We start from the raw sequence: 23,567 nt of genomic DNA on the forward strand, positions 1-23,567 counted from the left end.
TATCTTTGGAGCAGAGACGATAATGCCATTTAAGACAAGAAGATACATTTTACTAAAATAAATCAGCGAGCAAGTCCACTGAAAACAATGAGGAACCAATGGGGAGCCAAGATCAGTTTCTGAGCTTGGTCCCAGGCTTGGAGCACTGTGGATCTCATGGGAGAGTTCCTACCAAACAGTACTAGGGGTGGTTCCACAATGGTTCTCCCTGTCTTCCTATAACAGGTGGTGTTTCTAGGAGAAGGTGAGTAAAATGGGCAACAAAACATGCTCAGAGGACCCATTCTTGTCCCCAGAAGGCAGAGAGTCTCTCTATTGTCCTTACTGGATGTGGAAAGATTAAGAACTCTTCAGCTTCATACATGGAACATTAAACTAACTGTAAATTAAGGGATCGGAGAGGCCTAAACATTTGGCAGTCTCCCTTTAACTATCTATTTTTAATTACTGTTTAATAAAATTCAGTTAAGTACAATTGGTAATGGTTCTTTAAAAGAGGCCCAGGCCAAGAATAGCAGAAGTACTGAGAGTCAGGATTCAGGTGCATTGGCAGAGCTTACACAGCACCTGGTTCTAATCAGTGCTATTAGTTTGAATTTGTCTAAAAAGCTTATTGAAATGCTTCCACTTGAAAATCTACCATCATTATTCTGTGTTTTTTTGTTGTTGTATGCAGTCACTAATACTGTACTTCACAAGAGGCTTTTGAAATAAATATCTAGCAAAATGCTACTATTACTAGGCAACATTTAATATCCTAGCAGGCCCTTTGTAGTAGTTTTATAGTAAATCATTTTAATAGCATAATTTAAGTCACAGCTAAATTTTGCACAAGATGATTTATCTGTTTGTAATCGAAGATGAGGGAATTTCATTTGCTATTGAACTAGTGAGTGGAGGAGACTTTATTAATGCGTCTTTGCAACAAAGATTAATGGAATGGTAGTAAGTCAGCTGCACCACTTGATGTTAGTTTACAGCAGGCATGGCCATACCTGAAATAAGATCTATCATAATAAGATCTAATGTCATGCATAAACCACATAGTATTCATAAAAGGATTTTTTTGGTAGGCTGCTTTAATCCTACCTATTTGATTCTCTTAACTTAACAGTGAAAATACATCTTCTTTTGCTTTGGTACATCTATTACTGTCCATCATTCTGTGTCAGAAATGCCAAATTCCCATTTTTAAAAATCTAAATATTTTACTATTAAAATCAGTTTGGCTTAATGAAATCTGCTGAGAGAGAAGTTATTTTAATACCAATGTAGTTAATTGGTATGTTTTAAAATTATCTTATATTTACTGATCTTTTTTCATTGTGCTCCACATGAAACCTTATAAAACTAGACAATTACAATAATAAAGCATATTTTATAAACGGTTATTAGTTAAATAAACAAACTGCAATATTACTTGAGATAATTTTAGGGTGGTTTTTTTGCAAAACCATTTTTTTTCCAGATAGTGTTTCCGTATCCTTCACTGGATGTAATTCTCAGTTTTCCCCCCCTTCAAGATGCGTGCCTATAGCATTAAAAATGGATTTAATTTTGCTGTCACTTCAGTACTCTAGTGTCAAACATGTCCTACATTTCAACAAACCTTCCTGTCATCCGACTGGTGCACTTGATGAGACATTAGTGTTCTCAGAAACCGCTAGACTGAAAAGCTGTAGGCTGACCTACTATATGAGGACCTTCTTCTAGAAATTGACTTGGCTTTATTATCCTCTGCTATGCATCTTATACATACATTTACTGTGGTAATAATTGAACTGAAACTTACCAAGCTTCTAAAACTACTAGTTTCCTTTCATCTTAAATCAAGTACATACACTAATAAGAAGCCAGATCACGAGCTACATGAAACCATATAGTAAGGAACCATATCCTCAAAGTGGTAATGAAACATTTCTTAAGGAAAATAATCTCTAGAATAAAGTTCCCAAATACATATTTGCAACATGATAGATAGATGTGTATGTACATACAGTAATATAGCCCTTTTAATATCAGAGGACTGCTGACAGCATATAATCAGCAGTCTTCTGAGGTATGGTTATTGGGGATGCTGACTTTGCAGTAAGCAGTGAACTAATTTCAGGAGGACAGGTTAGCCTACTGCACACGTGACATAAAAACAAAATCTCCCACCCAGCATCACCCCACCGCTACCACTTTTAGTGAATGAGTTATGCTGGCAATTCCAAACTCATGCCCATAACACATCTACCTGACACATTGTATATTTTGTTTAAGCAACAAATATTATACATTATCTATCACTGTCTATTTTAGATAAACAGACAGAATAAATTAATCTATAGAGATTTCTAAAATGTATTCATTATAATATTTTTCTCTACCCTAAGTATCGTGAGTTCACCTGGGAAGCTCCTGAAAGAGAACACTACAATGAATAAATTTTATAAACTTGTTTAAATTAACTGAAGTGGCTTTTCTTTACAAAATGTCACAATTTTATGGTCTGATATCTCATGACCTGCCAGAAATAGAAACTATTGTTCTATTCCATTGGAAAAGGTGGATTTTCCCAGTTCCCCTCCAATGGTATAAAGCAGCCACTTCTATTCCTGAGGTTTTGCAAAATGTTGGTCCTGAAACAAGTCTCTGGGTGCAGGACTGAACATTGTCCATTCTGTACTGCAGGGCAAATGGAGATGGAGAGGAAATTCCAGATTCTAAAGGGAGGGAGGGAAGGGGAGAAGGAAACATTTTTGTGTCAGGTTGCTTTAAAAAAATGACAGCTGTTAGACTACTCAGAGGTTTGGAATGTTGGAAGTAGTCCCGGAGCAGACTGATTAATGGAAGCATAGAGATAAAGCAGTCAAAGATGGAAGCTAAATGCAATTTATCATATCATTCCACAATTTATAAACGGGAGTACCATCTCCACATTGATGGTACTTCAATTCCATTGATTTGCACGAGACTTTGATGAGATTTAAGCATGTGCTTACAGGTAAGCATGTGTTTCATTGCTTTTCTGAACAGAGGTGGACCTAAGCATGTGTTTAAATGCCAGGATGAATCGAGGCCATAGGTAACTAAAGTAGGTGGGCATAAATAAAGGGGAAAGTAATAGGAAATGTATTATCCAGCTTAAATTTTAAATAGCTCATCAACATAGTGAAGCAGAATGTACACTTTGTAATGGCATTGAGCTCTGATTCAGACAGTGGTTTTACAACAGTGGATTATGGGATTTTGTATATTCTTAAACCCTAATATTGCATCGAAGGGATTCTGTAGGAGCACAAGGGACTACATGCATGCATAAGGATTAGTCACTTGAGTAAGGGTTTGTAAGGTCAGGCTTCTTGTCATAGCTGACAGCTTCCTGTATCCTAAGTATTCTTTAATTATTACATTTATCAATTAAAAATAGACAATTGATGCACAGAAGTTTACAACTAGATTAAATAACTGCACAATCCAAAACCTAAACTGTTATGTAATATAAATGGAATACTTCAGACCCACATGGGCATTGAAAAAAATTCACCTTTTGTTTCTTTTCACTCATCTAATTTAATGGTGGTGGAAAATGACAGAGTAATAGGTAGGAGATGGAAAACCTTTATTTATCTATGAAACAGGGACAGTACAGATAGCAGCTGTCTATCAATCTTACTCACATTGCCCAGCTCATTTGACTCAACCTTGATCTCATAGGACCACCCATAGGGGGTAAAAAATTTGCAATCTTCACCGGTTTGATTCTCTGCCTCTCTACTGAATCACCAAAAGTGTTGAGTGGTAAAAGCTAGAATGGTGATGGGTGGGGGTTGTGATATAATCCTCTAAGGACTATATCAAAACACCCCACCCATTGCTTCTCATAACTTCTGGTTATTACTGAACCAGGCCAGATTCAAACTGGTGACCTAGGTAACTGGTGATCCTTCAACTGACTCTGTGGGCAGACTTGCAGGATTGGGGCACTAGAGGTGAAATTTTCTATTTTCCTTTTTACTAATGTTTCTCTCTCGCCTCATCGTTACTCATTCCAGTTTGTAATCTGAATGGTATCTGATCAAGCAGGATTCAATTTGGGACTCAATTCTAAGACAAGTGAGTGGATCCTCACAAACATCAATGACCTAAAATAAATTGGTAAAAAAAATTAAAAAGAAAAAAAAAAGAAATAGAAGGAAAAGCACAATATGTTTTCACATTAATATATTCGCCCTGCTCATGATACATTAATTTCCTTCTGTAAAGAGCAGGGATAGAGACTTATTGGCTACAGTACTTACACTACTAAAAACAATTATTAGTTTCTCCCCTGTGATCAGCTTTTCAAGCTGAAATTAATGATTGAGCTCTTGTCTGAAAAGAAGTAACAGATGTACATCCTTGGCCAAAACGTTTTAGTAAAAAAAAAAAAAAAAGCCCTTCATGCAAAAGAGGACTATTATTTCTTTGTACAGTATTATTATTCCTTCTGTCTGAGGATGTTCAGTTCACATGACTGCCAGACATCCATTTTATGAACAGTCATCGACTACAAAAAGTTTCTTATTATAAAATAGAAATGGATGAGGAGGAACAGTTTAACTGGCTGACACTTCAAGCCAACATTCATCTTTTATGACTGTCCACTTCAAATTGACTGTCCCTGTAAACATTAGATAGCAATACTTTATTACTACTGATACCATTTCAAAATATGAAGTAGACATCATGAACAGATATACATGAGTGAAACTGAACTGGTAATTTTACAGTCATGGAAGAAAATATCTGAACTGTGGTTCAATGAACAAGAAGATGAAATTTAGAAGAAAATGAAATAGAATGGAAAAGTAAGAAAATCATTATAAAAAGACACAAACCATGACCAGTAGCTACTTTCACTTACTAGTTAGTTCAAAACAACAAGGAAAGGTACATCTTCATTTAGTAGACACATCCTAGCAGTGTTGCATGTTAAGATAATTTTCTGGGACAACAAGGAATTCAAAGAGGTTTCACAGGAATAGAACAACCACCATATAAAATAAAGCTTAGGACTAAGATTTTGAAAAGCAGCTTCTGGTTTATTGGGCCTAAACTTAGACACCTTAGAGATGTCTTAAATTTGGCATCCAAAATTTGAAGCACCCAAGCTCACTATTCACTTTTGAAATTCTTGATAAAAGGATTTTAGATATAAATAAATTTGATGAATTTGAGATATTTCCTTCATTTTCAAATAGTGTATGTACTCCTACTCTATCTGTTTTACATTTAGAAATAGTATTCTAATTACTATCAATATGTATTTTATTAACTGTAATAAGCCCTTTTAAAAATACACTGGTGTACAGTTATTCCGTGCAGAAGGAAAAGCTGTATTATTTTAAATGTCTCGTGTGATAACGGTTGAAAAAAAATTAGTGAATAAGTTAATCATTTATTGGCGGGGAAAACACTTTCTTTGACAAACAGTACACTAGGGAATTGAGTGACTACTAAAAATATTACCTGAAAAATTTGTATGAGATAATTGATAAAAAATAGTTCCGTTATTCATGAATATTATTCAACCCATTCTATTTATATTATGAATGACTGTAGGCGATAATGTAGATTTTAAAATTATTTTTACACATAAAATGATAATAAATGATTGTGAAATCAATAGGGTGGCACACATGTATCTGAAAGTACAATTTGACTCTATGTGCATTATATAGCTTATGATAATATACCCTGATGCGTTCCTGATCATTTAAATTACATGAGCAGAATTTCTTAAACTATTAACACTAGTTATAGAATGAGTCCTTCTGAGAAAGTGTACTGTCATGCTAAAGTTCTGCATTAGACACAACAAAATATTCCTTCCTTCTAAAAGAACTGAGAACCCAGCCATTTCCTTCCCTCTTATACAGAGCGATAATTCGTTAAGTGTTTCAAATTATACTGCATGGAAGGCAAATGTTTCTGTTTGCCCTGCACGTATTTACACAGCTAAAATATATCAAAATAGTTTATAATTTTGTATCCGCTTATTCCTAGCACTTCTTTATAAGCCATTTCAAGTAATCTGCACTTCACTTGGTATCATAATTGCTGGTAAGTTGTCTGTATATTGGCCACCTTTCCTTTTGGTCCACTCTTTCATAAAATCCTTTTGTACGATTGTCAAGCAGCTGTGCTTTGTTCTTTAATGTTCCTAGCACAGCTCCCCAGCAGAGACCACTTTATAACATAAAGTGCAAAGTACCATTTTCACAGCAGGGACCACAGTGTTCATCTTCAAAAAGAGGCATTAATAAAATGGAACTGTAATGAACATGCTAAATCTGGTCATAAGGTATTACACGTAGTCTGTTGCATTCTCACTAAAAATTGGTGAAGTTTTTACGATGGCTCTTCAAACTTCTCTTAACAGTGAATGCTTCTGAGATAGACAACTGTCTTCTAGATATATGCGTGCATCAAATGCTTTGTCTTTCTGACCCCTTCCACACAACTTTCTACCATGCCTATGACCAGCTAGAGGTCCGATGGACTAAAAACACTGTGTACACACAACAGAGGGTTAAAGCCAGTGAATGTTACCCAGGCACTTCCCCAGCTAGCTGGCTTTTTTGGCACATGGTAAATTTCTTGTGACCAGCTAGGTACGTCACTATCTTGACAATGAATGGACACCCATAGCAATGCCAGTGTAACTGGTAAATCTAGTTCCCTGTTCTCATTCAGCTCTGTGCGGTTAGAAATCCCACAGTGCACTGTCCCTTAGTCATTATTTGTGACCCACCTACTGATAGCAGGAAAATAATGGTGCTTCAGAGGCATTCGCCCACCCCCCCCACCACCAATTTTCACACTCTGGAAAATGCTCTGAACCTTTTCCATTTTAATAAAAACAATGCTCTTTAATTATACTTGTCATATCAATGGCCAGGGAAACACTGTTATAATAAATAATTCACTTTTTATTATATACCACAATGATTGCATGACATTGCATCAATCACTTTATAAAAGGTAGGTTTATAACAGAGATATGACAAAAGCACCTCAACACAAAGATTTTGCTCCTCTTCCTCCTCTCCAATTGACAGTGTGAGCAGAAATACTGGCACAGAGAATCCATTATTATGCATATTTGCTCGGATGGTAGTCATGGGGCTTGTAGCAAGATGGGAATCTACCAGGATCAAGCCTCAGTTTCCATGTGTCTATGTAGCACTTTGCCTTTAATTCACAGATAGTACAGCAAACAGAGCATGCAGCAATGAGTGTACATACATCCGCTCTCTGTCATTTTGCTTTAGGAGGTTTCAGTCTCATAAAGGTGCACTCAAACAACACTGGGACACAACAGAGGCAACAGATAAAGCAGCATTTGTTGAGATGCTTATAGTCTTGGCATGGCTTCATCAGCAAAGGGTAGGCTGGGTTCATAAAAATCACTGCTGGCACAGAAATGCCACCAATGTGTCTACCGTGTTAGTGGACTAGCATTTCGGTCTTCAGTGGAGAAGGGCACAACCCTTTTCCTCGGCCTACTTTTCACGTAATGCTTCAGAGTGATCAGGGCAGCTGTTCTCTTTTCTGCTTTCCACCACTTCCGTACTGTAAAGTACCAAACTCCAGAAACTAGGGGCTGCAGCATTGCTCATAGCACTTACTGACCAGATACTATGGTTCTGAGCACAGTTGAAGAATCTAAACAGAAGAGGATAGGCAGAGGCAGCTCCTGCTGAGGCACTGTGTGACAGCTGCCCAGAGCTTCCCATTGAAACATGATTAGGCAGACTACAGGGTGGAGGTGCATAACTGTGGTTGTGATGGCAGAAAAGCTACTGCATTGAGACAAACTGAACCAAGTTATTTGTAACCAGTGAAGCTGACCATACCTTTAACTGATTAAAAAATTAGTGAGACTGGGGGCTTTCTTGCGTGGGAACATCCCTCTGCCTCATCAACCCTCACAGCAAAAGGGTGGCAAAGCTTATTAATTCTGGGTCAAATCCTGACCTCCCATTGCAAGAGCTTGGATGGTCTCAGATGCAGCACAAATGTTGTGCTGGTTCTTGGGGAGCACAAAAGACAGCATTTGAGGAGCCTGCAAAAGAGATGTGCACTCCCTGCACAATGCAGAGCTATATGGGGGCTCTCTGGTAGATTAAGCCTAAAAGGGGCCTGGATCCAATCTACCCAGATCTATCTATCATACTGACATGGCCCCCATTGTAGTATTTGAGTGCCTCGTAGTTATTCATATACTTATCCTTACAGCATCCCAGTGATGTACAGAAGTACTATTGTGGTCATATTACAGGTGGGGAAGTGAGGCATATAGGAGAATAAGTGACTTGCCCAAGGCCACACAGGAAGCACAAAGCAGTAATTGAACCTAGATTGCCTGAGGCTACATCTACACTACAGGGGGGAGTCAATTTAAGATACGCAAATTCAGCTATGTGAATAGCGTAGCTGAATTCGACGTATCGCAGCCGACTTACCCCGCTGTGAGGACGGCGGCAAAATCGACCTCTGCGGCTTCCCATCGACGGCGCTTACTCCCACCTCCACTGGTGGAGTAAGAGCGTCGATTCGGGGATCGATTGTCGCGTCCCGACGGGACGCAATAAATCGATCCCCGAGAGGTCGATTTCTACCCGCTGATTCAGGCGGGTGGTGTAGACCCAGCCTGAGTCTCAGGCTAATGCCCGAAACATTGGACCTAATAAAAGAAATGATCAACCACAACATAGCCAAGTAGCTTCTAAACCTGACAAGGCTACCTCACACTCTCCAGTTGGCAGACCCCAACTCTCTCTGGCATTATCACACCATTCTACAACTCATGGATCAATGTGTGCACGCCTCCTTCCAGCTCATGGCTTAGATCCATGGATCTTGCTTTAATCCAGCCCTGAACCAGAGGATCTCAGCTATTTCCCTTTATCCTTTCAACAAAAACTAAGTATTATGGCTGGAGACTATAAAGTCTCTATTCCATTTCTAATCATTTTAATGTTTTCCTTGTTTTCTTACCAACTTTTATTTATCTCCATCATGTGTATGCACACACTCATTTATTATTGTATGGCTGTTCATAAGAGGTAGAATGCTGACATTAGTTATTTTTAAGGAGTACTGAACCATTTGAGTTGGAAAGAAAGACAAAGAAAAACCTGCATGTACTTTACAACAAACAGCTTACATTGCAGATGGGGGTGGGGAACAGGTAGATCATATTTTTAGAGCCAGCCAGTTTTGACATTGGTGCCTATCTTACACCCATTTAAGTATTCATTATCGTCAATGAGAAGAGGATAAGTCCCAGTGTCTCTCTACTACAGAGTAAGGAAGAAACAGTTGATTCAGAACTGCATCTTTAAAAACACATGCACACACATTCCAATGAAAAGACCCAGGAACCCTGTAAATATATTTCAGTAGGTAATGTGTTCTACCCTTCAAGAAAATTCTGTAGGCAGAGAATACATTTTACATCTGAATTTTCCCATTTTTTTTAAAGTTCTTAATTTTTAAATGATATTTATTGCTATTAGAGAGACAAGGTGGGGGAGGCAATATATTTTATTGGACCAACTTTTTGAATTTACACAGAACTTGTCTTCAGGTCTCACTGCAAACAACATTTATTGCTATATAATATGACTTTGTGGTTGGGCCTTTTTTAAATTTATGAATTTATTAAAAACTGAACAGAATATGATTTGTGTCATTTCAAACAATAGAAACAACTACTTGGTTCAGGGAGTTGAACAGAGGAGTTAAAAATAGGAACCAAATGATCAACCTTTCCATTTTTATTGACTGGGGCTGGAAAAAAAATGAAAATGATGCCAGTCACGGTCATGTTAACACTAGAGATAACATTTTAATTTTTAGCAGGGTTATTTATGTATTTATTTTCATTTTATCAGGTACTTCTAAGGACATTTTTAAAATATATATCAGACGCACACAGTGTTGTGACCTTTTTTCATCGTTGATGTAAACAACATAATTGCTTGCACTGATTAAAAAACCACATACAAATAAGTTAGTCTTTCTTGCTACACAGAAATCCAGTTCTTTGAAAGTAGCACAAAGGGAAAAAATAAAATAAAGAAAAGCAACCTCCATATCTCCCCAAATCTTTCTAAATGGTGGGACAAAGAATAATAAAACACAGAGCTTCAAGAATCGTCTTTTTTAATGCTGTCTGATCGATGAAATTCTTGTCCCAGTCGACAAACACCCTCACAAACTCCCTGCTGTATGTTTATGTGGCTGGTATGGTGCATTATGTGCTAATGTTCCACTGAAAGAGTCTCCCTCCAAAATACAGAGTGGACAATGCACTGTCGGAGGGATTGGCAAGCGAGTGAGGAAGGGACACATTTCACATGTCAAAACAAAGTTCCTATCTGTCTCCAGAAGAACGAACAACAGATACAGAAGGCCATTTGATTACTAGCATTTACTCCAATGGGAGTATCATTTGTAAGCGAGTCCATAGGTTTGGCACTAAATCTTATATTCCAACTCCAGGGTTGAAAAATTAGATTATCCTTCCATTGGCCTCAATAACTATGTTTGCTAAAGAAAGAAAGAAAAAAAAAGATGTAAAAGATGACATGCATGTCTGAGGCTGAAGAAAAGCATATTTGCGCCCAGTACTTTGGAGAAAATGTTTAGCTGCAGCTCATCCTTATGTAAATACTGTTTCTGTAGTTTTGCCAAGGTCAGTGTCAGCTTGGATAACTTTCGGTATAAATGCCAATCATGCAAATAAAAGTTGCACAAGACAGCACTAACATACAAATCAGTTGCATTCACAAAACATTTTATTGTTTGCTTGTTCTAGCCAGAGTCTTCCCATTTTTCCTCCTTCTCTTGCTTTCTTTGACCTTGAGTTTTCTTCCTCACCCTGTTCAGTAAGACGGAACCATTAGAGCAGGGTGGGCAAACTACAGCCCGCGGGCCACATCCGGCCCGCGGGACTGTCCTGCCCGGCCCCTGAGCTCCTGGCCCGGGAGGCTTGCCCCAGGCCCCTCCCTTGATGCCCCCCTCCCCCGCAGCCTCGGCTCGCTCACTCTGCCGCAGGCGCAATGCTCTGGGCAGCGGGGCTGTGAGCTCCTGGGGCAGCGCAGCTGCAGAGCCTGTCCTGACCTGGTGCTCTGTGCTGCATGGTGGTGGCGGAGGCAGCGTGGCCTGGCTCCAGCCAAGTGGCGCGGCTGTTGTGCCACCAGTGCTCGAGGCAGTGCAGTAAGGGGGCAGGGAGCAGGGGGGGTTGGATAGAGGGCACGGAAGTTCGGGGTTGTGGTTGGGGGGGGTGGATGGTGGGGGGGGAAAGAGGGGGTTGAATGGGGGCAGAGGTCCCGGGGGCAGTCAGGAAGGAGGGGGGGTTGGATGGGGCGGCAGGGGGCAGTCAGGGGCAAGGGTTCTGGGGGCAGTCAGGAGACAGGGAGAAGGGGTGGTTGGATGGGGCAGGGGTTTCAGGTGGGGCCATCAGGAATGAGAGGAGGGGTTGGATGGGGTGGCAGGGGACTGGGGGCAGTCAGGGGACAAGGAGTGTGTGTGTGTGGATGGGGCAGGGGTCCTGTGGGAGGCCATCAGGGAACAGTGGGGGTTGGATGGGCCAGGAGTCCTGGGGGGAAGGGAGATCAGAGGGGGGGGGCGGGCCACGACCCCCTCCCCTAACCGGCCCTTCATACAATTTCAGAAACACGATGTGGCCCTCAGGCCAAAAAGTTTGCCCGCCCCTGCATTAGAAAGTCAAACATCCAAAAGAAAACCAAATCCAAACTTCAGACATGGAAGTTCCCATTTTTCAGCATTCACAATATGACAGTACCCTACAAAAAGGAACCTTAAACACTTTTTCTTTCATTAGCTATAAAAAAAAAAAAACACTGCAATGGTGTAATAGTGTTGACACTATCAAAGAAAATAAGTATTGTCTGACAAGGACTTACCACGTAAAACAGTGAGTCTAGTGGACACACTTATTTCTCCAACACTATTGGAAGCAACGCATTCATAAATAGCTTCATCTCGTGGAGTCCGCAGAGGCTGTATTCTGAGAACTGATCCAGATCCATCATCAAATTCTATTACCTATTGAAGGAAACAACAGCTGTCACAGGTGTTGTTACAAATGCCTACCTCTCCGCTAATTCTTGTATGCACGATGAACTATCAATATTCATAACATCAAAGCCAGTTTCATTTTTCAGTTATACATACAGAGGCAAATTCAACAGTGACTTAGACTGTAGTGTACATTGATCATACAAACAGGTGTAAGTATGCTTAGGTGGCAATGCAGTGTAACATACACTGATATTCAGTGGATCTACGCAAGTGTAATTTACATGGAAGGGGTTAGTGAAAAAAAACAACTAACAGGAAGGTGTAAGAAAGCATATCCTTACTTTAGGCCCCTCACACTTTCTTGTACCCCACTAACACTCTCCTGCTAGTTGCTTTTCCTGTTGCACTCCACTTCACATCTTCCCCCTTTGGCATGTAAGCTGAATTTATTTTGCACACACATCAAATACAAATAGCTAAGAATTATACTACTTTGCCACTTAAAGCCAACGTAAAATTCACTTTTGTTTACACCATGTTTGAATGTGGCCCAGACACTTCCAAGGGGGATGCCCCTGTTTTCTCCAGCTGTGAATTTGATCCATGATGTATAATTAATATTAGCTGATAATATAATTTAAATAGAGTGTGTCCATCTTAGAGACAAAATGAAACAACTGTGTTGTTCTTGGTAGTGGTGTGTGGTGGTTGTTTTTGAATCATTTACATAAGAAACTTTCATTCCCCCACCTGAATATATATCTGTAGTCCGAGCTAATAGGACTGCTGCCTCTTCCCTCCTCTTACTCAGGGAAATGAATCAATCATCTTGTCAGGATGCTGCTACTCTCTGCAGCAGCCCACTCACCACAGGCACCACATGCACCTGCCCTAGCAGCTAACTCAAAAAACAACTCACTTTTTTTTTTATTATTGGTGATATTCTATCTTCTAGAACTGGAAGGGACCTTGCAAGGTCACTGAATCCAGCCCCCTGCCTTTACTAGCAGGACCAAGTACTGATTTTGCCCCAGATCCCTAAATGGCTCCCTTAAGAATTGAACTTATAACCCTGGGTTTAGCAAGCCAATACTCAAACCTCTGAGCTATCCCTCCTCCCACTTTCATTAACTATGTACAACAGTTGAAGACTATCATCAGCCCTGATCCTGGCTATTCGGCTGGGATGCCATATTTATGGATCTCTTCAACATAATCTGGTGTTTGGTCAGAAAAATAAAATTTACGTTTCTGCTTAAGCTCCCTACTATGCTCGAGCTAAGAGGCTGACACCCTTACAGGTAGACATGAATGGCTCATAGGAACTACAGTGCATCATATTTGTCCAAGACTAAGTCACTAAGAACTCTTCTTCTGACTGATGCATTCATTCAGTCAGGCAGTGAAAGTAAATAAGTGCCAGGTCACTGCCTTGCAAATTTATAGTATCACAGCAGATTCTTGTTTGGCCCAGGAGGTTGTTATGTCCCTTGTTGAATGTCACATGACTCTAAAGAGGCAACCGACCCCTTCAGCCTTAAAAGATCCCTTGACAGAGCAGAACAAGAGTTATTTCTTGGGAGAATAGAAGAAAAAAGAGATTCCAACTTCCTGAGCTGTTGGGATCTCTGGAAATAAAATCATCAGGTCAAACTTCTGTGGGGGAGTCTCACCCACCCCTTCATTGGTTGCTATGTAACATTTGAGCTACGCACATTCCATACATGTTTGGGCAGTATTGCTATCATGTGCACAACAGAATTTACAAGCCCTAGCCCATTTGTCCTTGGTTTCTGTACACAAATGGGTTTTTGTATATGTAAAGTCTAACATTTAAATGCAAAATAATAGCACTCAAAAATACATATGCAAAGTTGTACCTGCACAAATGCAATCTGTGTTTTGAAAATCTGATTCTTAGAGTTCAAGCTACATGTAGGGAATACCCGGATTTGCCTTTGCCTCATTTGGGAATTAAAATAAAAGGATAAGAGATTAATAGCAAGGCCCTCTATGAAAATCAAAGGTTCACCTTCTCTTGGTAAATGATAATGTTTGCGGGCATGAGACAAGTGCAGCTTCTCCCATGGTAGGCCTTCTACAGAGCACTGGGCAGGATGTTGTTGAACCAGGCCCGGTCCCACAGACTGCAGCATTGATCACCAGTCTCCATGGTTTTGGACTCAGCTTATATGGATGTTACCTCATCGTGCACATCCTAAGGCTGGTTTACTGGCTTTTCTGAGACTGGGAGGAGTCTGAGGGACAGCAAAATAATATGTGCTCTCTTGGGGAGAGATCAATGCCACAGCCCACAAACTGACTTCCTTTTCTCTGTTCTTTAAAGAAAGCCACCATCTTGAACAAACCTAGACGGCACCTCTGATGTGAACCAAAACAGGACAGCTGGTATATATGATGTGTGGGCTGCTATGGAGGGAGAGGAGGCTCCACAAGCCGAGAAACAGGTTGGTACAACTATTTGACTCAGAAGGGGAAAGGAGGAGAATGTCAGGACCTGAGTCATGGGCAGTCTGACCTAGTGGTCGGAGTAGGGGTAGTCAGGCCTCGTGATCAGAGTTAAAATCAGTATCCAGGATCCAAGACAGAAGTGAGATCAGGAATCAGAATCCAGGAAGCAAGCCAGTGGTCACAGCAGGAATCAGAAACCAGGGATCAAACAGGAGTCAGGTCCAGTGCAGCAGCCAGTCAGGAAGCCCCTCAGTTGCTCAGACAACTTCCTATGCCTCCTTCTGGCCAATCGCTGGGGCTGGCCATCGTCCCCAGTTAGGATCTTCGAGGGCAGTGCCTCTGCGAGGGGTCAGAGTTCTGTGAGCCTCTCATATGCAGTAGTGCTGGGTCAGCTTCCCAAGGAAAACCAGGGTGTGAAAGCTGCCTGAGAACCTGTGGGCCTTTACAGAGAAGCCAGATCGCTGCAGAATGGGGAAGCTTCAGCAGATGAATACTGCTAATGTTCCCTTTAGCTGCACATTACACTATGGATTACATATACGCCACCAGTGGTTTTGATTATGGGTAGGATTGGAAAAGAAAAGATTTTTATCAGTAACGGTTGGTAAAAATTAATTTAACCATACACACACCAACCAACAAAAAAATATTTTCATCGATAACAGAAATTTACAGTTAAGCAAAGCAAGAAAAATGCAGCTTGAGAACTTATCAGTATTTGATTTAAGGATATTTACTTCACAGTATTTTGACAAGTGATGTTCACATTTGTATTTTAACAGTTATAAAGCTTTAACTTTTTGAATCTCAGTGTCTACTGTCATTAAAAAAATATTGTCTAGACCCTCCCCCAATTTCCTAGAACTGTGAAAATGTAAATTTAAATTAATAAAATAATTTTAAAATGCTTAAAACCAATAATTTTGTGCAATTGTGAAAATCAGGAAAACATGCTTAAAAATAAAAAATAGTATCCATAAAAATTACAAAAAAAATTAAAATAAATTTCTGCCAAGCCTATTTATGGGATAAAAATGTTACCTCCTGAACAGTATGGACAAAAGAACTGTGAAGTGAAACCCAGTAGTTCTGGCACTCTGATTGCAAGCAAGATATCTCCCAAACTTAAAAGGGACCTCTAATGGCGAACATTTATTATAAGTCATTTCAAACTGTTTTTTGTTGCATGCTTGTTTTATAATTCCTAGTTTATCTGCAGATGGTTTACATTTTGTTGGTTTTTAAGGAAAGAAAATACTATCTGTACATATTGTTTTCCATCAGGAGATAAGAGAAACTCCTTCTCACTTGCATAGCAGTAAGCTCCTCAAAATTCCCCAGTAGTCAGAGAGGATTGCAACTGAAATCTTAGGAAACTGAGACACCCTAGGAACACTGGGTAATCCTAGATGCTGACTGGCCAATGGAAAAGTTGCAGCTGACCAGGCTGGGCAAACTTTGTGGAGTTCAGGTGCTGAGTCTAAAAATTAATTTTTGGGGTACACAACATGAATAAGTTTGTGAACTCTTCTTTCCTATCCTGAACTCAAATCTTTCTGCCCGCTCCAAAATGTTTAGCTAAAGTGATGCCTGTACTCCTGCATGTTCTAGGAGTAGAACCTACATCTCTCCATAATGTGGAGTGGTGAAATACACAACATTTTTTATTTGTTTCCTCTTCCCCTCCTCCATTTCTTTTGCAGTATCTCCTAACCAAGATTCTTACCCAATAATTTTCAAGCTGAACTTCTAATCCATGTTGTTTGAATGGATTTGAAGCAGGAAAAACACCATGCAATGTTCATTCATAATATATATATTTACTGTATGAAAGATCCGCCCTATGCCTTAAATTTCTGAAATGATAAATTTCTCTTATTAATTATTGGGCAATACCGCATACTTGGAATTGTTCAAACAGGGAGCAAAAGCACTTTTATAATGAGAGAGAGAGAGACAGGTGAAGCCTCCTTACTACTAAGTAATGAAATTCAGAAAGATACATAAACATTTATTTTAGCGAATAAGGGAAAAACAAGAATAGTTATTTGAGACCCCTGTAGTTACTGCTGAGGTGCAAAGTCTGAAATGTTCCCTGTTTCTCCATGTGCCTTTTCTGAATCTAATTTCTGCTGTTGCTCTAATTTCCATTTGAAAATTCTATAGCATGAGTTAATGGCTTTTTTTTGGAGAGGGAAGAAAGCTCCTTAAAGTGTTGATGTGCTTTCTGTTTTAACTAACTAGCTTTTCAGTGCTTTATAATGAACATTACCTGTTAAATGTTTCATAATTCTTTGAAACATGTCCTATCCTGTTTGAATATGCACTCTTGTTCCACATACCACTTAAGGACTTTTTAAAATACATTTTACATCATATATTTATAGTCCAGTTCAAATATTTTATGGAAGTAAAACATGTTTATCTTTTAGCCTATTCTCCCATAAAACAAATATAGAAATAAACATAAAATGGTATAGGAAACAAATGAAACACAATACTGCAAAATAAAACTAAATCAACATGAATACAATACCCAGACATATACATGATCTGTCTGACTGTTTGTTGCTCATCTTCAATGTAGATTTTGTGACCATTATGGGACAGATTGTGTATGCTTTATTATAAAGTGCCTATTCTCCTCTCACTCCAATTACATAAAAAAGAATTGTGCATATTCATTGAAAGCTGTAAACAATTACTTGCACTGAGTGGAGAGTACACATCTTAAAATCCTTTGACAACTATTTTTCTTACTGAATTAAATACATTTGCAAAGAACCATAATAGCTAGTGAAAGGTTGATAGATCTTGTATGGTACCAAAACATGAGCTGATTGCTTTTAAATACTCTTAAAATAAAACGATTAGCCCACACAAGAAATAAAATGTAGCCTTTGGTCTATTGACATAGCAGGACTAATTTACAAAGCCGTATGTGAGTTATCAACTCAAATACCATTAAAAGCTAACATCCTGGGAGAGTCCTGTGAAAAATTATCCCAATGCATTTTGGTTTGTCTCTTCATAGTCAGAGGCACAGACTTACATTTTCCAATAAACATTCTGGCATGCAAGTCTAGACCATTCATTCATATAGCATGTGTCAGAACTGTGTGATAGATAATTTATAATAGTACTTTGCCTTGTGATTATTTTCTAAAAGCAAAATCCTATTTTTAATACTGAGAAGCTAGTAGAGATGCAGCTGAAGTTATACATAATCAACTTCAGGTTTTTGGTGTCATCTTCTTTGAACAGGCATCTGGAACAATCCATAGGCCAATCCAACCTTAGTCCTAACTTCTCCCACCACTTAAAGAGGCAATAGTGTCCCCAGAATTACCCCCCAGAAACACCCCAATGCTCCACTAGTAGACAGTCTTTATCATTTTGTTCAATTTCTGGCCATGAAAGGTAGGAAAGCCGCCTCCTCTGAGACCATTCCCAATGCTAATCTTTAAAAAAAGTCAAAAGGAAACTCTTAAGAGATAGCAAAACTGTCTTCTTTTCTGTGGTCTTGCGGATAACCAGTTTGCAGAGTAGGTGATTCCCAGGACTGCTTGCAAAGATTTATCCCCTGTGGTGATTGCTATTTGCTTAGACATTGATAATAAAGCACATTCACCAGGATTAAAAACATAAAATAAATGTGATGTTAGAATGAATGTTTTTCAGAGGAACAGAACAATGGACCTAATACCTCAAATCTCTGATTGCTGACTTTCTTTCCCTTTTTATTCCAGACAATTTTAGGTCTTGGGTCTCCTGTAGCTTGGCAGATGAATGATGCGACTCCTCCAGAGACCCCTGTCTGATCAACGGGAGTTCTTGTAAACTTTGGCGGTGCTAAAACAAGAAAATAAGTAACAAAATAAATCTAAGCAGTAGACATAAAAAAGCATGTCAAGCTGTCAAAATGAAAATAAAAAAAGGAGGAAATACTTTGTTTCTCTAGGAATTGTATTAACCTGTAAGAGAAGGCTTTTTAAAAAACCTTAAAAGGTCAGGGGAGCACTTAGAGATTTGACTAGTAAAATGTGTATTAACACAGAAATCTAATACCATCAGAATAGGAAGACCATGCATTAATTTTTATCACCATTATAAATAAAAATCTAATTTGTCCTCTGTTGCAAAATGAGCTCATCAATCAAATGGAATAAGATCATGGTTCATGGCTTAATGTTACTATCAGGGGATGTCATGAAAGCAAGTTTTCCACCTCTGAGCCATTAAAATCAGTGACATTTAGGACAGAAACATTTGGAAAAGTTTGAGGAGATGGGTGTAAATGCCTACAGATTAAAAAATCCAGACCAGAGAGGAGAAAGGACAATTGCAGTAGAGAAACTAATGCTTGCCCACAGTTCAAAAGACACCACATTTATAAATCCTGGCCTATATCCCAAATCATGCCATATTTTGCTGAAGGAAGAAGGGAAAGAAGATACTGTATCTGCAGAGATATGGTGACAAGAAAGAAGAGAGAGTGGGAGAAAGGAGAAATGAAAAGATAAAAGGAAACATGGGGGGAAAAAACAGAAAGGAAAGGAAAGAAGTAGGGATTTTCACTAATTATTTTCATTCCTTCTGTCCAAGAATAACATTCCTTGTGTTAATGTAGTCAACCTTGATGATGAGAATCCTGGTTAACCAAAACTCTCAGTTATACCAAGACCGGATATAACCTTGATGTGTGAAGTCTGACCAGTGCATGCAGATGTATGTGCTGCAGAGTCCTTGAGTACAGCTGCTGCATTCTCTTACATAGCTAGCCAGCCTTCAGCAATCTATTATATTTGGGGGAGCAAACTTAAAGTTAGTGTTTCAAGGTCAGTGACCCGCAGATACGCAGGGTTTCCATTGTATCGGTTTCCTTTATTTTGAGTGGTATATAAAGATATTATATGGAGGTTACTATGTTTATCTTGAAATGGATTGGAATTAGGTTTTGGAATGTGTGGCATGGATTTAATCAACAATACGGGTCTAACTCAAGTCCTGTGCACCTCTTCTGACGCATTATTTTTTTTCCCTACATTTCCTTTCCCCCTTTTCTTTCATCATCTATCTCCTCTCTCAGTTATTCTCTTTTGTTCTCTTTCCTTTTCTTTTCTAGCCCTCCCTGATATGGCTTCTCCTTTGTACTGGTTTTGTTTTTTTTAATTTGCTACTTCTCACATATACCTTCTAACCTTATGCTCTGATGAATTGGCCTTTCCAGAGAAAGGGCTTCTTGTCAAGCAGTTATCAGCAATGTAGAAAACCAGGAGACTATAAACAAGTATCAATAACCATGGTAGGAAAAATGTTAAAATCAGTGAAAAATGATGAATTTTGTTCAATATCTTCATTAATGATCTGGATGATGGGATGTTTGCGGATGACACTAAGCTGGGGGGAGAGGTAAATATGCTGGAGAGTAGGGATGGAGTCCAGAGTGACCTAGACAATTTGGAGAATTCGGCCAAAAGAAATCTGATGAGGTTCAACAAGGACAAGTGCAGAATCCTGCACTTAGGATGGAAGGCTGTGGACTGACTAGCTAAGCAGCAGTTCTGCAGAAAAGGACCTGGGGATTACAGTGGACGAGAAACTGGATATGGGTCAACAGTGTGTTCTTGTTGCCAAGAAGGCTAATGGCATATTGGGCTGTATTAGTAAGAGCATTGCCAGCAGATCAAGGGAATTGATTATTCCCCTCTCTTCGGCACTGGTGAGGCCACATCTGGAGTATTGCATCCAGTTTTGGGCCTCTCACTACAGAAAGAATGTGGACAAATTGGAGAGTCCAAAGGAGGGCAATGAAAATGATTAGGGGGCTGGGGCACATGATTTATGAAGAGAGGCTGAGGGAATTGGGCTTATTTAGTCTGCAGCAGAGAAGAGTGAGGGGGGAATTTGATAGCAGCCTTCAACTCCATCCTTAGAGGTGGAATCTCCATCCTTAGAGGTTTTTAAGGGCCAACTTGACAAAGCCTTGGCTGGAATGATTTAGTTGGGGACGGTCCTGCTTTGAGCAGGGGATTGGACTATATGACCTCCTGAGGTCTCTTCCAACCCTAATATTCTATGAACTACCTGAAGCGGGGTTCCAAAGAAGATGGAGCTAGGATGTTCTCAGTGGTGGCAGATGACAGAACAAGAAGCAATGGGCTCAAGTTGCAGTGGGATATTGGATATTGGTTGGATATTAGGAAAAACTATTCCACTAGGAGGGTGGTGAAGCACTGGAATGGGTTATCTAGGGAGGTGGTGGAATCTCCATCCTTAGAGGTTCTAAGGCCCGGCTTGACAAAGCCCTGGCTGGGATGATTTAGTTGGAGTTGGTCCTGCTTTGAGCAGGGAGTTGGACTAGTTGACCTCCTGAGGTCTCTTCCAACCCTAATCTTCTATGATGCTACGTGAAATGAATAAAAAGGGGGACACAATAGGTGGCTACTGTTACATTGCACTCCATGTGTTTTATGGAAATATGCTAATGAGTGTGAATATAATGTAACTGGAATATGCTTCATGCAAAAGGTCTCTTGTAAGGTATCATTACAAAGCTTATAATCTACTGAGTGTGTTCATCCTATTTGTATGCATGTATTAGTTCTATGTCTGGAGTTAGGAGAATAAGATATAAATTTGTATTACTGATGGAAACATGTTAAGTGGAAGCAATTAAGGGTGCTTCAGAATCAATCACCTGTAAATGGCTCTGCTTACTCGCAAGCCTTCCTGCATTCCTGTGAGTCAAACCAGGAAGAATGGGGGCTTGGGGGTCTCTCAGGACATGTGACCATGTCACCTGATACTGGAATCCATCTTAAACCTGGTGCTTTTCCTTTTAAAAGGAGGGGTAGGAACCCAGAGAGACAAAAGATTCCTGCCTTGTAGCAAAGCTATAACAGGGGGTGGAACAGAACAAAGGGGGCTGCCAGTCATGAGAAATCCCCAAGTTACCACCTGAGCTGGAACTAACAAGGTCTGTAGCAGGGGAAAGGATTGGAAGCTTATTGGAACATCTCTGAGGGTGAGATTTATCTGTCTTCAGTTTCTTAAATGTATTAGGCTTAGACTTGCATGTTTTGTTTTATTTTGCTTGGTAACTTGCTTTGTTCTGTCTGTTATTTCTTGAAACCACTTAAATCCTACTTTTTATACTTAATAAAATCACTTTTGGTTATTAGTAAACCCCGAGTAAGTGATTAATACCTGGGGGAGCAAACAGCTGTTCATCTCTCTCTATCAGTGTTATAGAGGGTGGCCAATTTATGAGTTTACCCTGTATAAGCTTTATAGAGAGTAAAACGGATTTATTTGGGGTTTGTTGTCTGGGTGCTGGAGACAGGAACACTTCTTAAGCTGTTTTCAGTTAAGTCTGCAGCTTTAAGGCCGTGGTTCAGACCCTGTGTTGTAGCAGGCTTGCATGTCTGGCTCAACAAGACAGGGTTCTGAAGTCTCAAGCCATCTGTGACCGAACCCATCACAGCTACCATTATAAATGACTTACTGTACTGTACTAAATAGCCATATTTAATATAAGAGAATCAAGAATATCCTGAGTATAACAAGATGAACCATGTATTTTTAATGCTATTGTTAAAATGTTACAAGCAAATTGTGAAAAACTGTTTGCCAACAATGAGAACAAAACAATGCTGCTGGGAAATTCCCACATTTTGAATAGATGTGACAGGCAAAATATACATTGCTATAGTCTCAATTACAATTTAAATTGACTTGATCAGATAATGTTCCACAATTATTTTATGCTTCCATCAAGGTTTTGTTTCATTTCATTAAAAAAAAAGAAAGAAAAAAAAAAGGAGTCTCAGGATTCACAATCATAGCAGTTGTTTTAGTATATATCAAAACCATGTTACAGTTAGAGTGTTACCTCTAGTGATGGAAAGTGGCAGCAGAGTTTAGTTGACGTAATTAGCTTCTATAAGCAAGCAGCTTCTCAGAATGCTCTGGGAACCTTGACCTGTTCACTGAACTAATTCTGTCTACTGAAGTTCCACATGCTTGAAAAACAAGTGCACTAGGTAAGTCCAGAACTAACAAAGTAAAGAGCATGTCACTGTCCCTATACGAATCCAACCACTATAGTGAAAAGTCTGTTGCAAAACAAAACCTGGAGTCATGAATAGCCAAAGAAATAACAGGAAAGAAATGGGAAAATCCTGAGCCTGAGATATAAAGTTTATGCCTGGATCTCAAGAGAGAGAACAATTAAGTCTGATAGAAAGCATCTGGCTTTAACAGATCCTGGTAGTTTTGGACCTTTTTCTATGTACGTATTAACCTTCCACTCTGATATGTAAAAAGATTGTGCCTGAAATGCTCATATTCCATTACACGAGCTGTGATTTTGTGTTATCAAGATAAAGTTGAAATATTACCACGCTCCTTTTATTCTTTTTGACAGTGTTAATTCAACGAAACACCTGCAAAACACTTGAAAGAAAAATGCTGGGTAGGTGAGTCCTTGGATTAAAATAACTGTGGGTTTAGGCTACTTAGGAAATACTTTAACGCAAAACTGTATGAATCCACACATGCCTTACACCACATCTTCTACAGATTAGCCCACTGATTTAAATCTCACAACACTGAAGCAACAAAAAGTAGGACTTATTTCCTTTGAGCCATTTAAGCGGTTTGTTTTTCAAGACACAAGCTATACACTGTAAATCATATCAAGGATTAAGAATGGCTCCTTTTCACTCCCCACAGCCACTAACTCAGTTATCTTGGGGGCGGGATTATACAGGATATTTTAAAAAAAATCTTAAACTAAAAGTACATTGAATCAACTCTCTAGATGAATAAAATATTCTATTTTAAGGTTTTATAGCGCTGCCCATCAACATACTATATAAGGCAGTACCATGCTTTATTGCTCTGCTGTAAAACGTAGTGGTGAAAAAGGAAGGAGAAATAAAGGGTACATTTCCCCTTATAAAGCAACAGAGGGTCCTGTGGCACCTTTAAGACATAAGCATAAGCTT

General features: G+C 39.3%; 1 protein-coding gene across 29 annotated transcripts in view; it reads right to left on the reverse strand.

Moving 5' to 3' along the window:
- Positions 1-23,567, reverse strand: part of PTPRD (protein tyrosine phosphatase receptor type D) — a 1,677,890-nt gene that overhangs the window by 280,708 nt on the left and 1,373,615 nt on the right. For all 29 annotated transcript variants that reach the window (XM_054031429.1, XM_054031444.1, XM_054031437.1 and 26 more), the window contains 2 exons: positions 18,263-18,408; positions 11,967-12,108 (listed from right to left, as the gene is read on the reverse strand). In XM_054031429.1, the coding sequence (XP_053887404.1) occupies positions 11,967-12,108; positions 18,263-18,408 (288 nt within the window). The remainder of the gene's footprint in view (positions 1-11,966; positions 12,109-18,262; positions 18,409-23,567) is intronic.

This window comes from Malaclemys terrapin, chromosome 6, assembly GCF_027887155.1.
Source record: "Malaclemys terrapin pileata isolate rMalTer1 chromosome 6, rMalTer1.hap1, whole genome shotgun sequence".
Classification (NCBI taxonomy): Eukaryota; Metazoa; Chordata; order Testudines; family Emydidae; genus Malaclemys; species Malaclemys terrapin.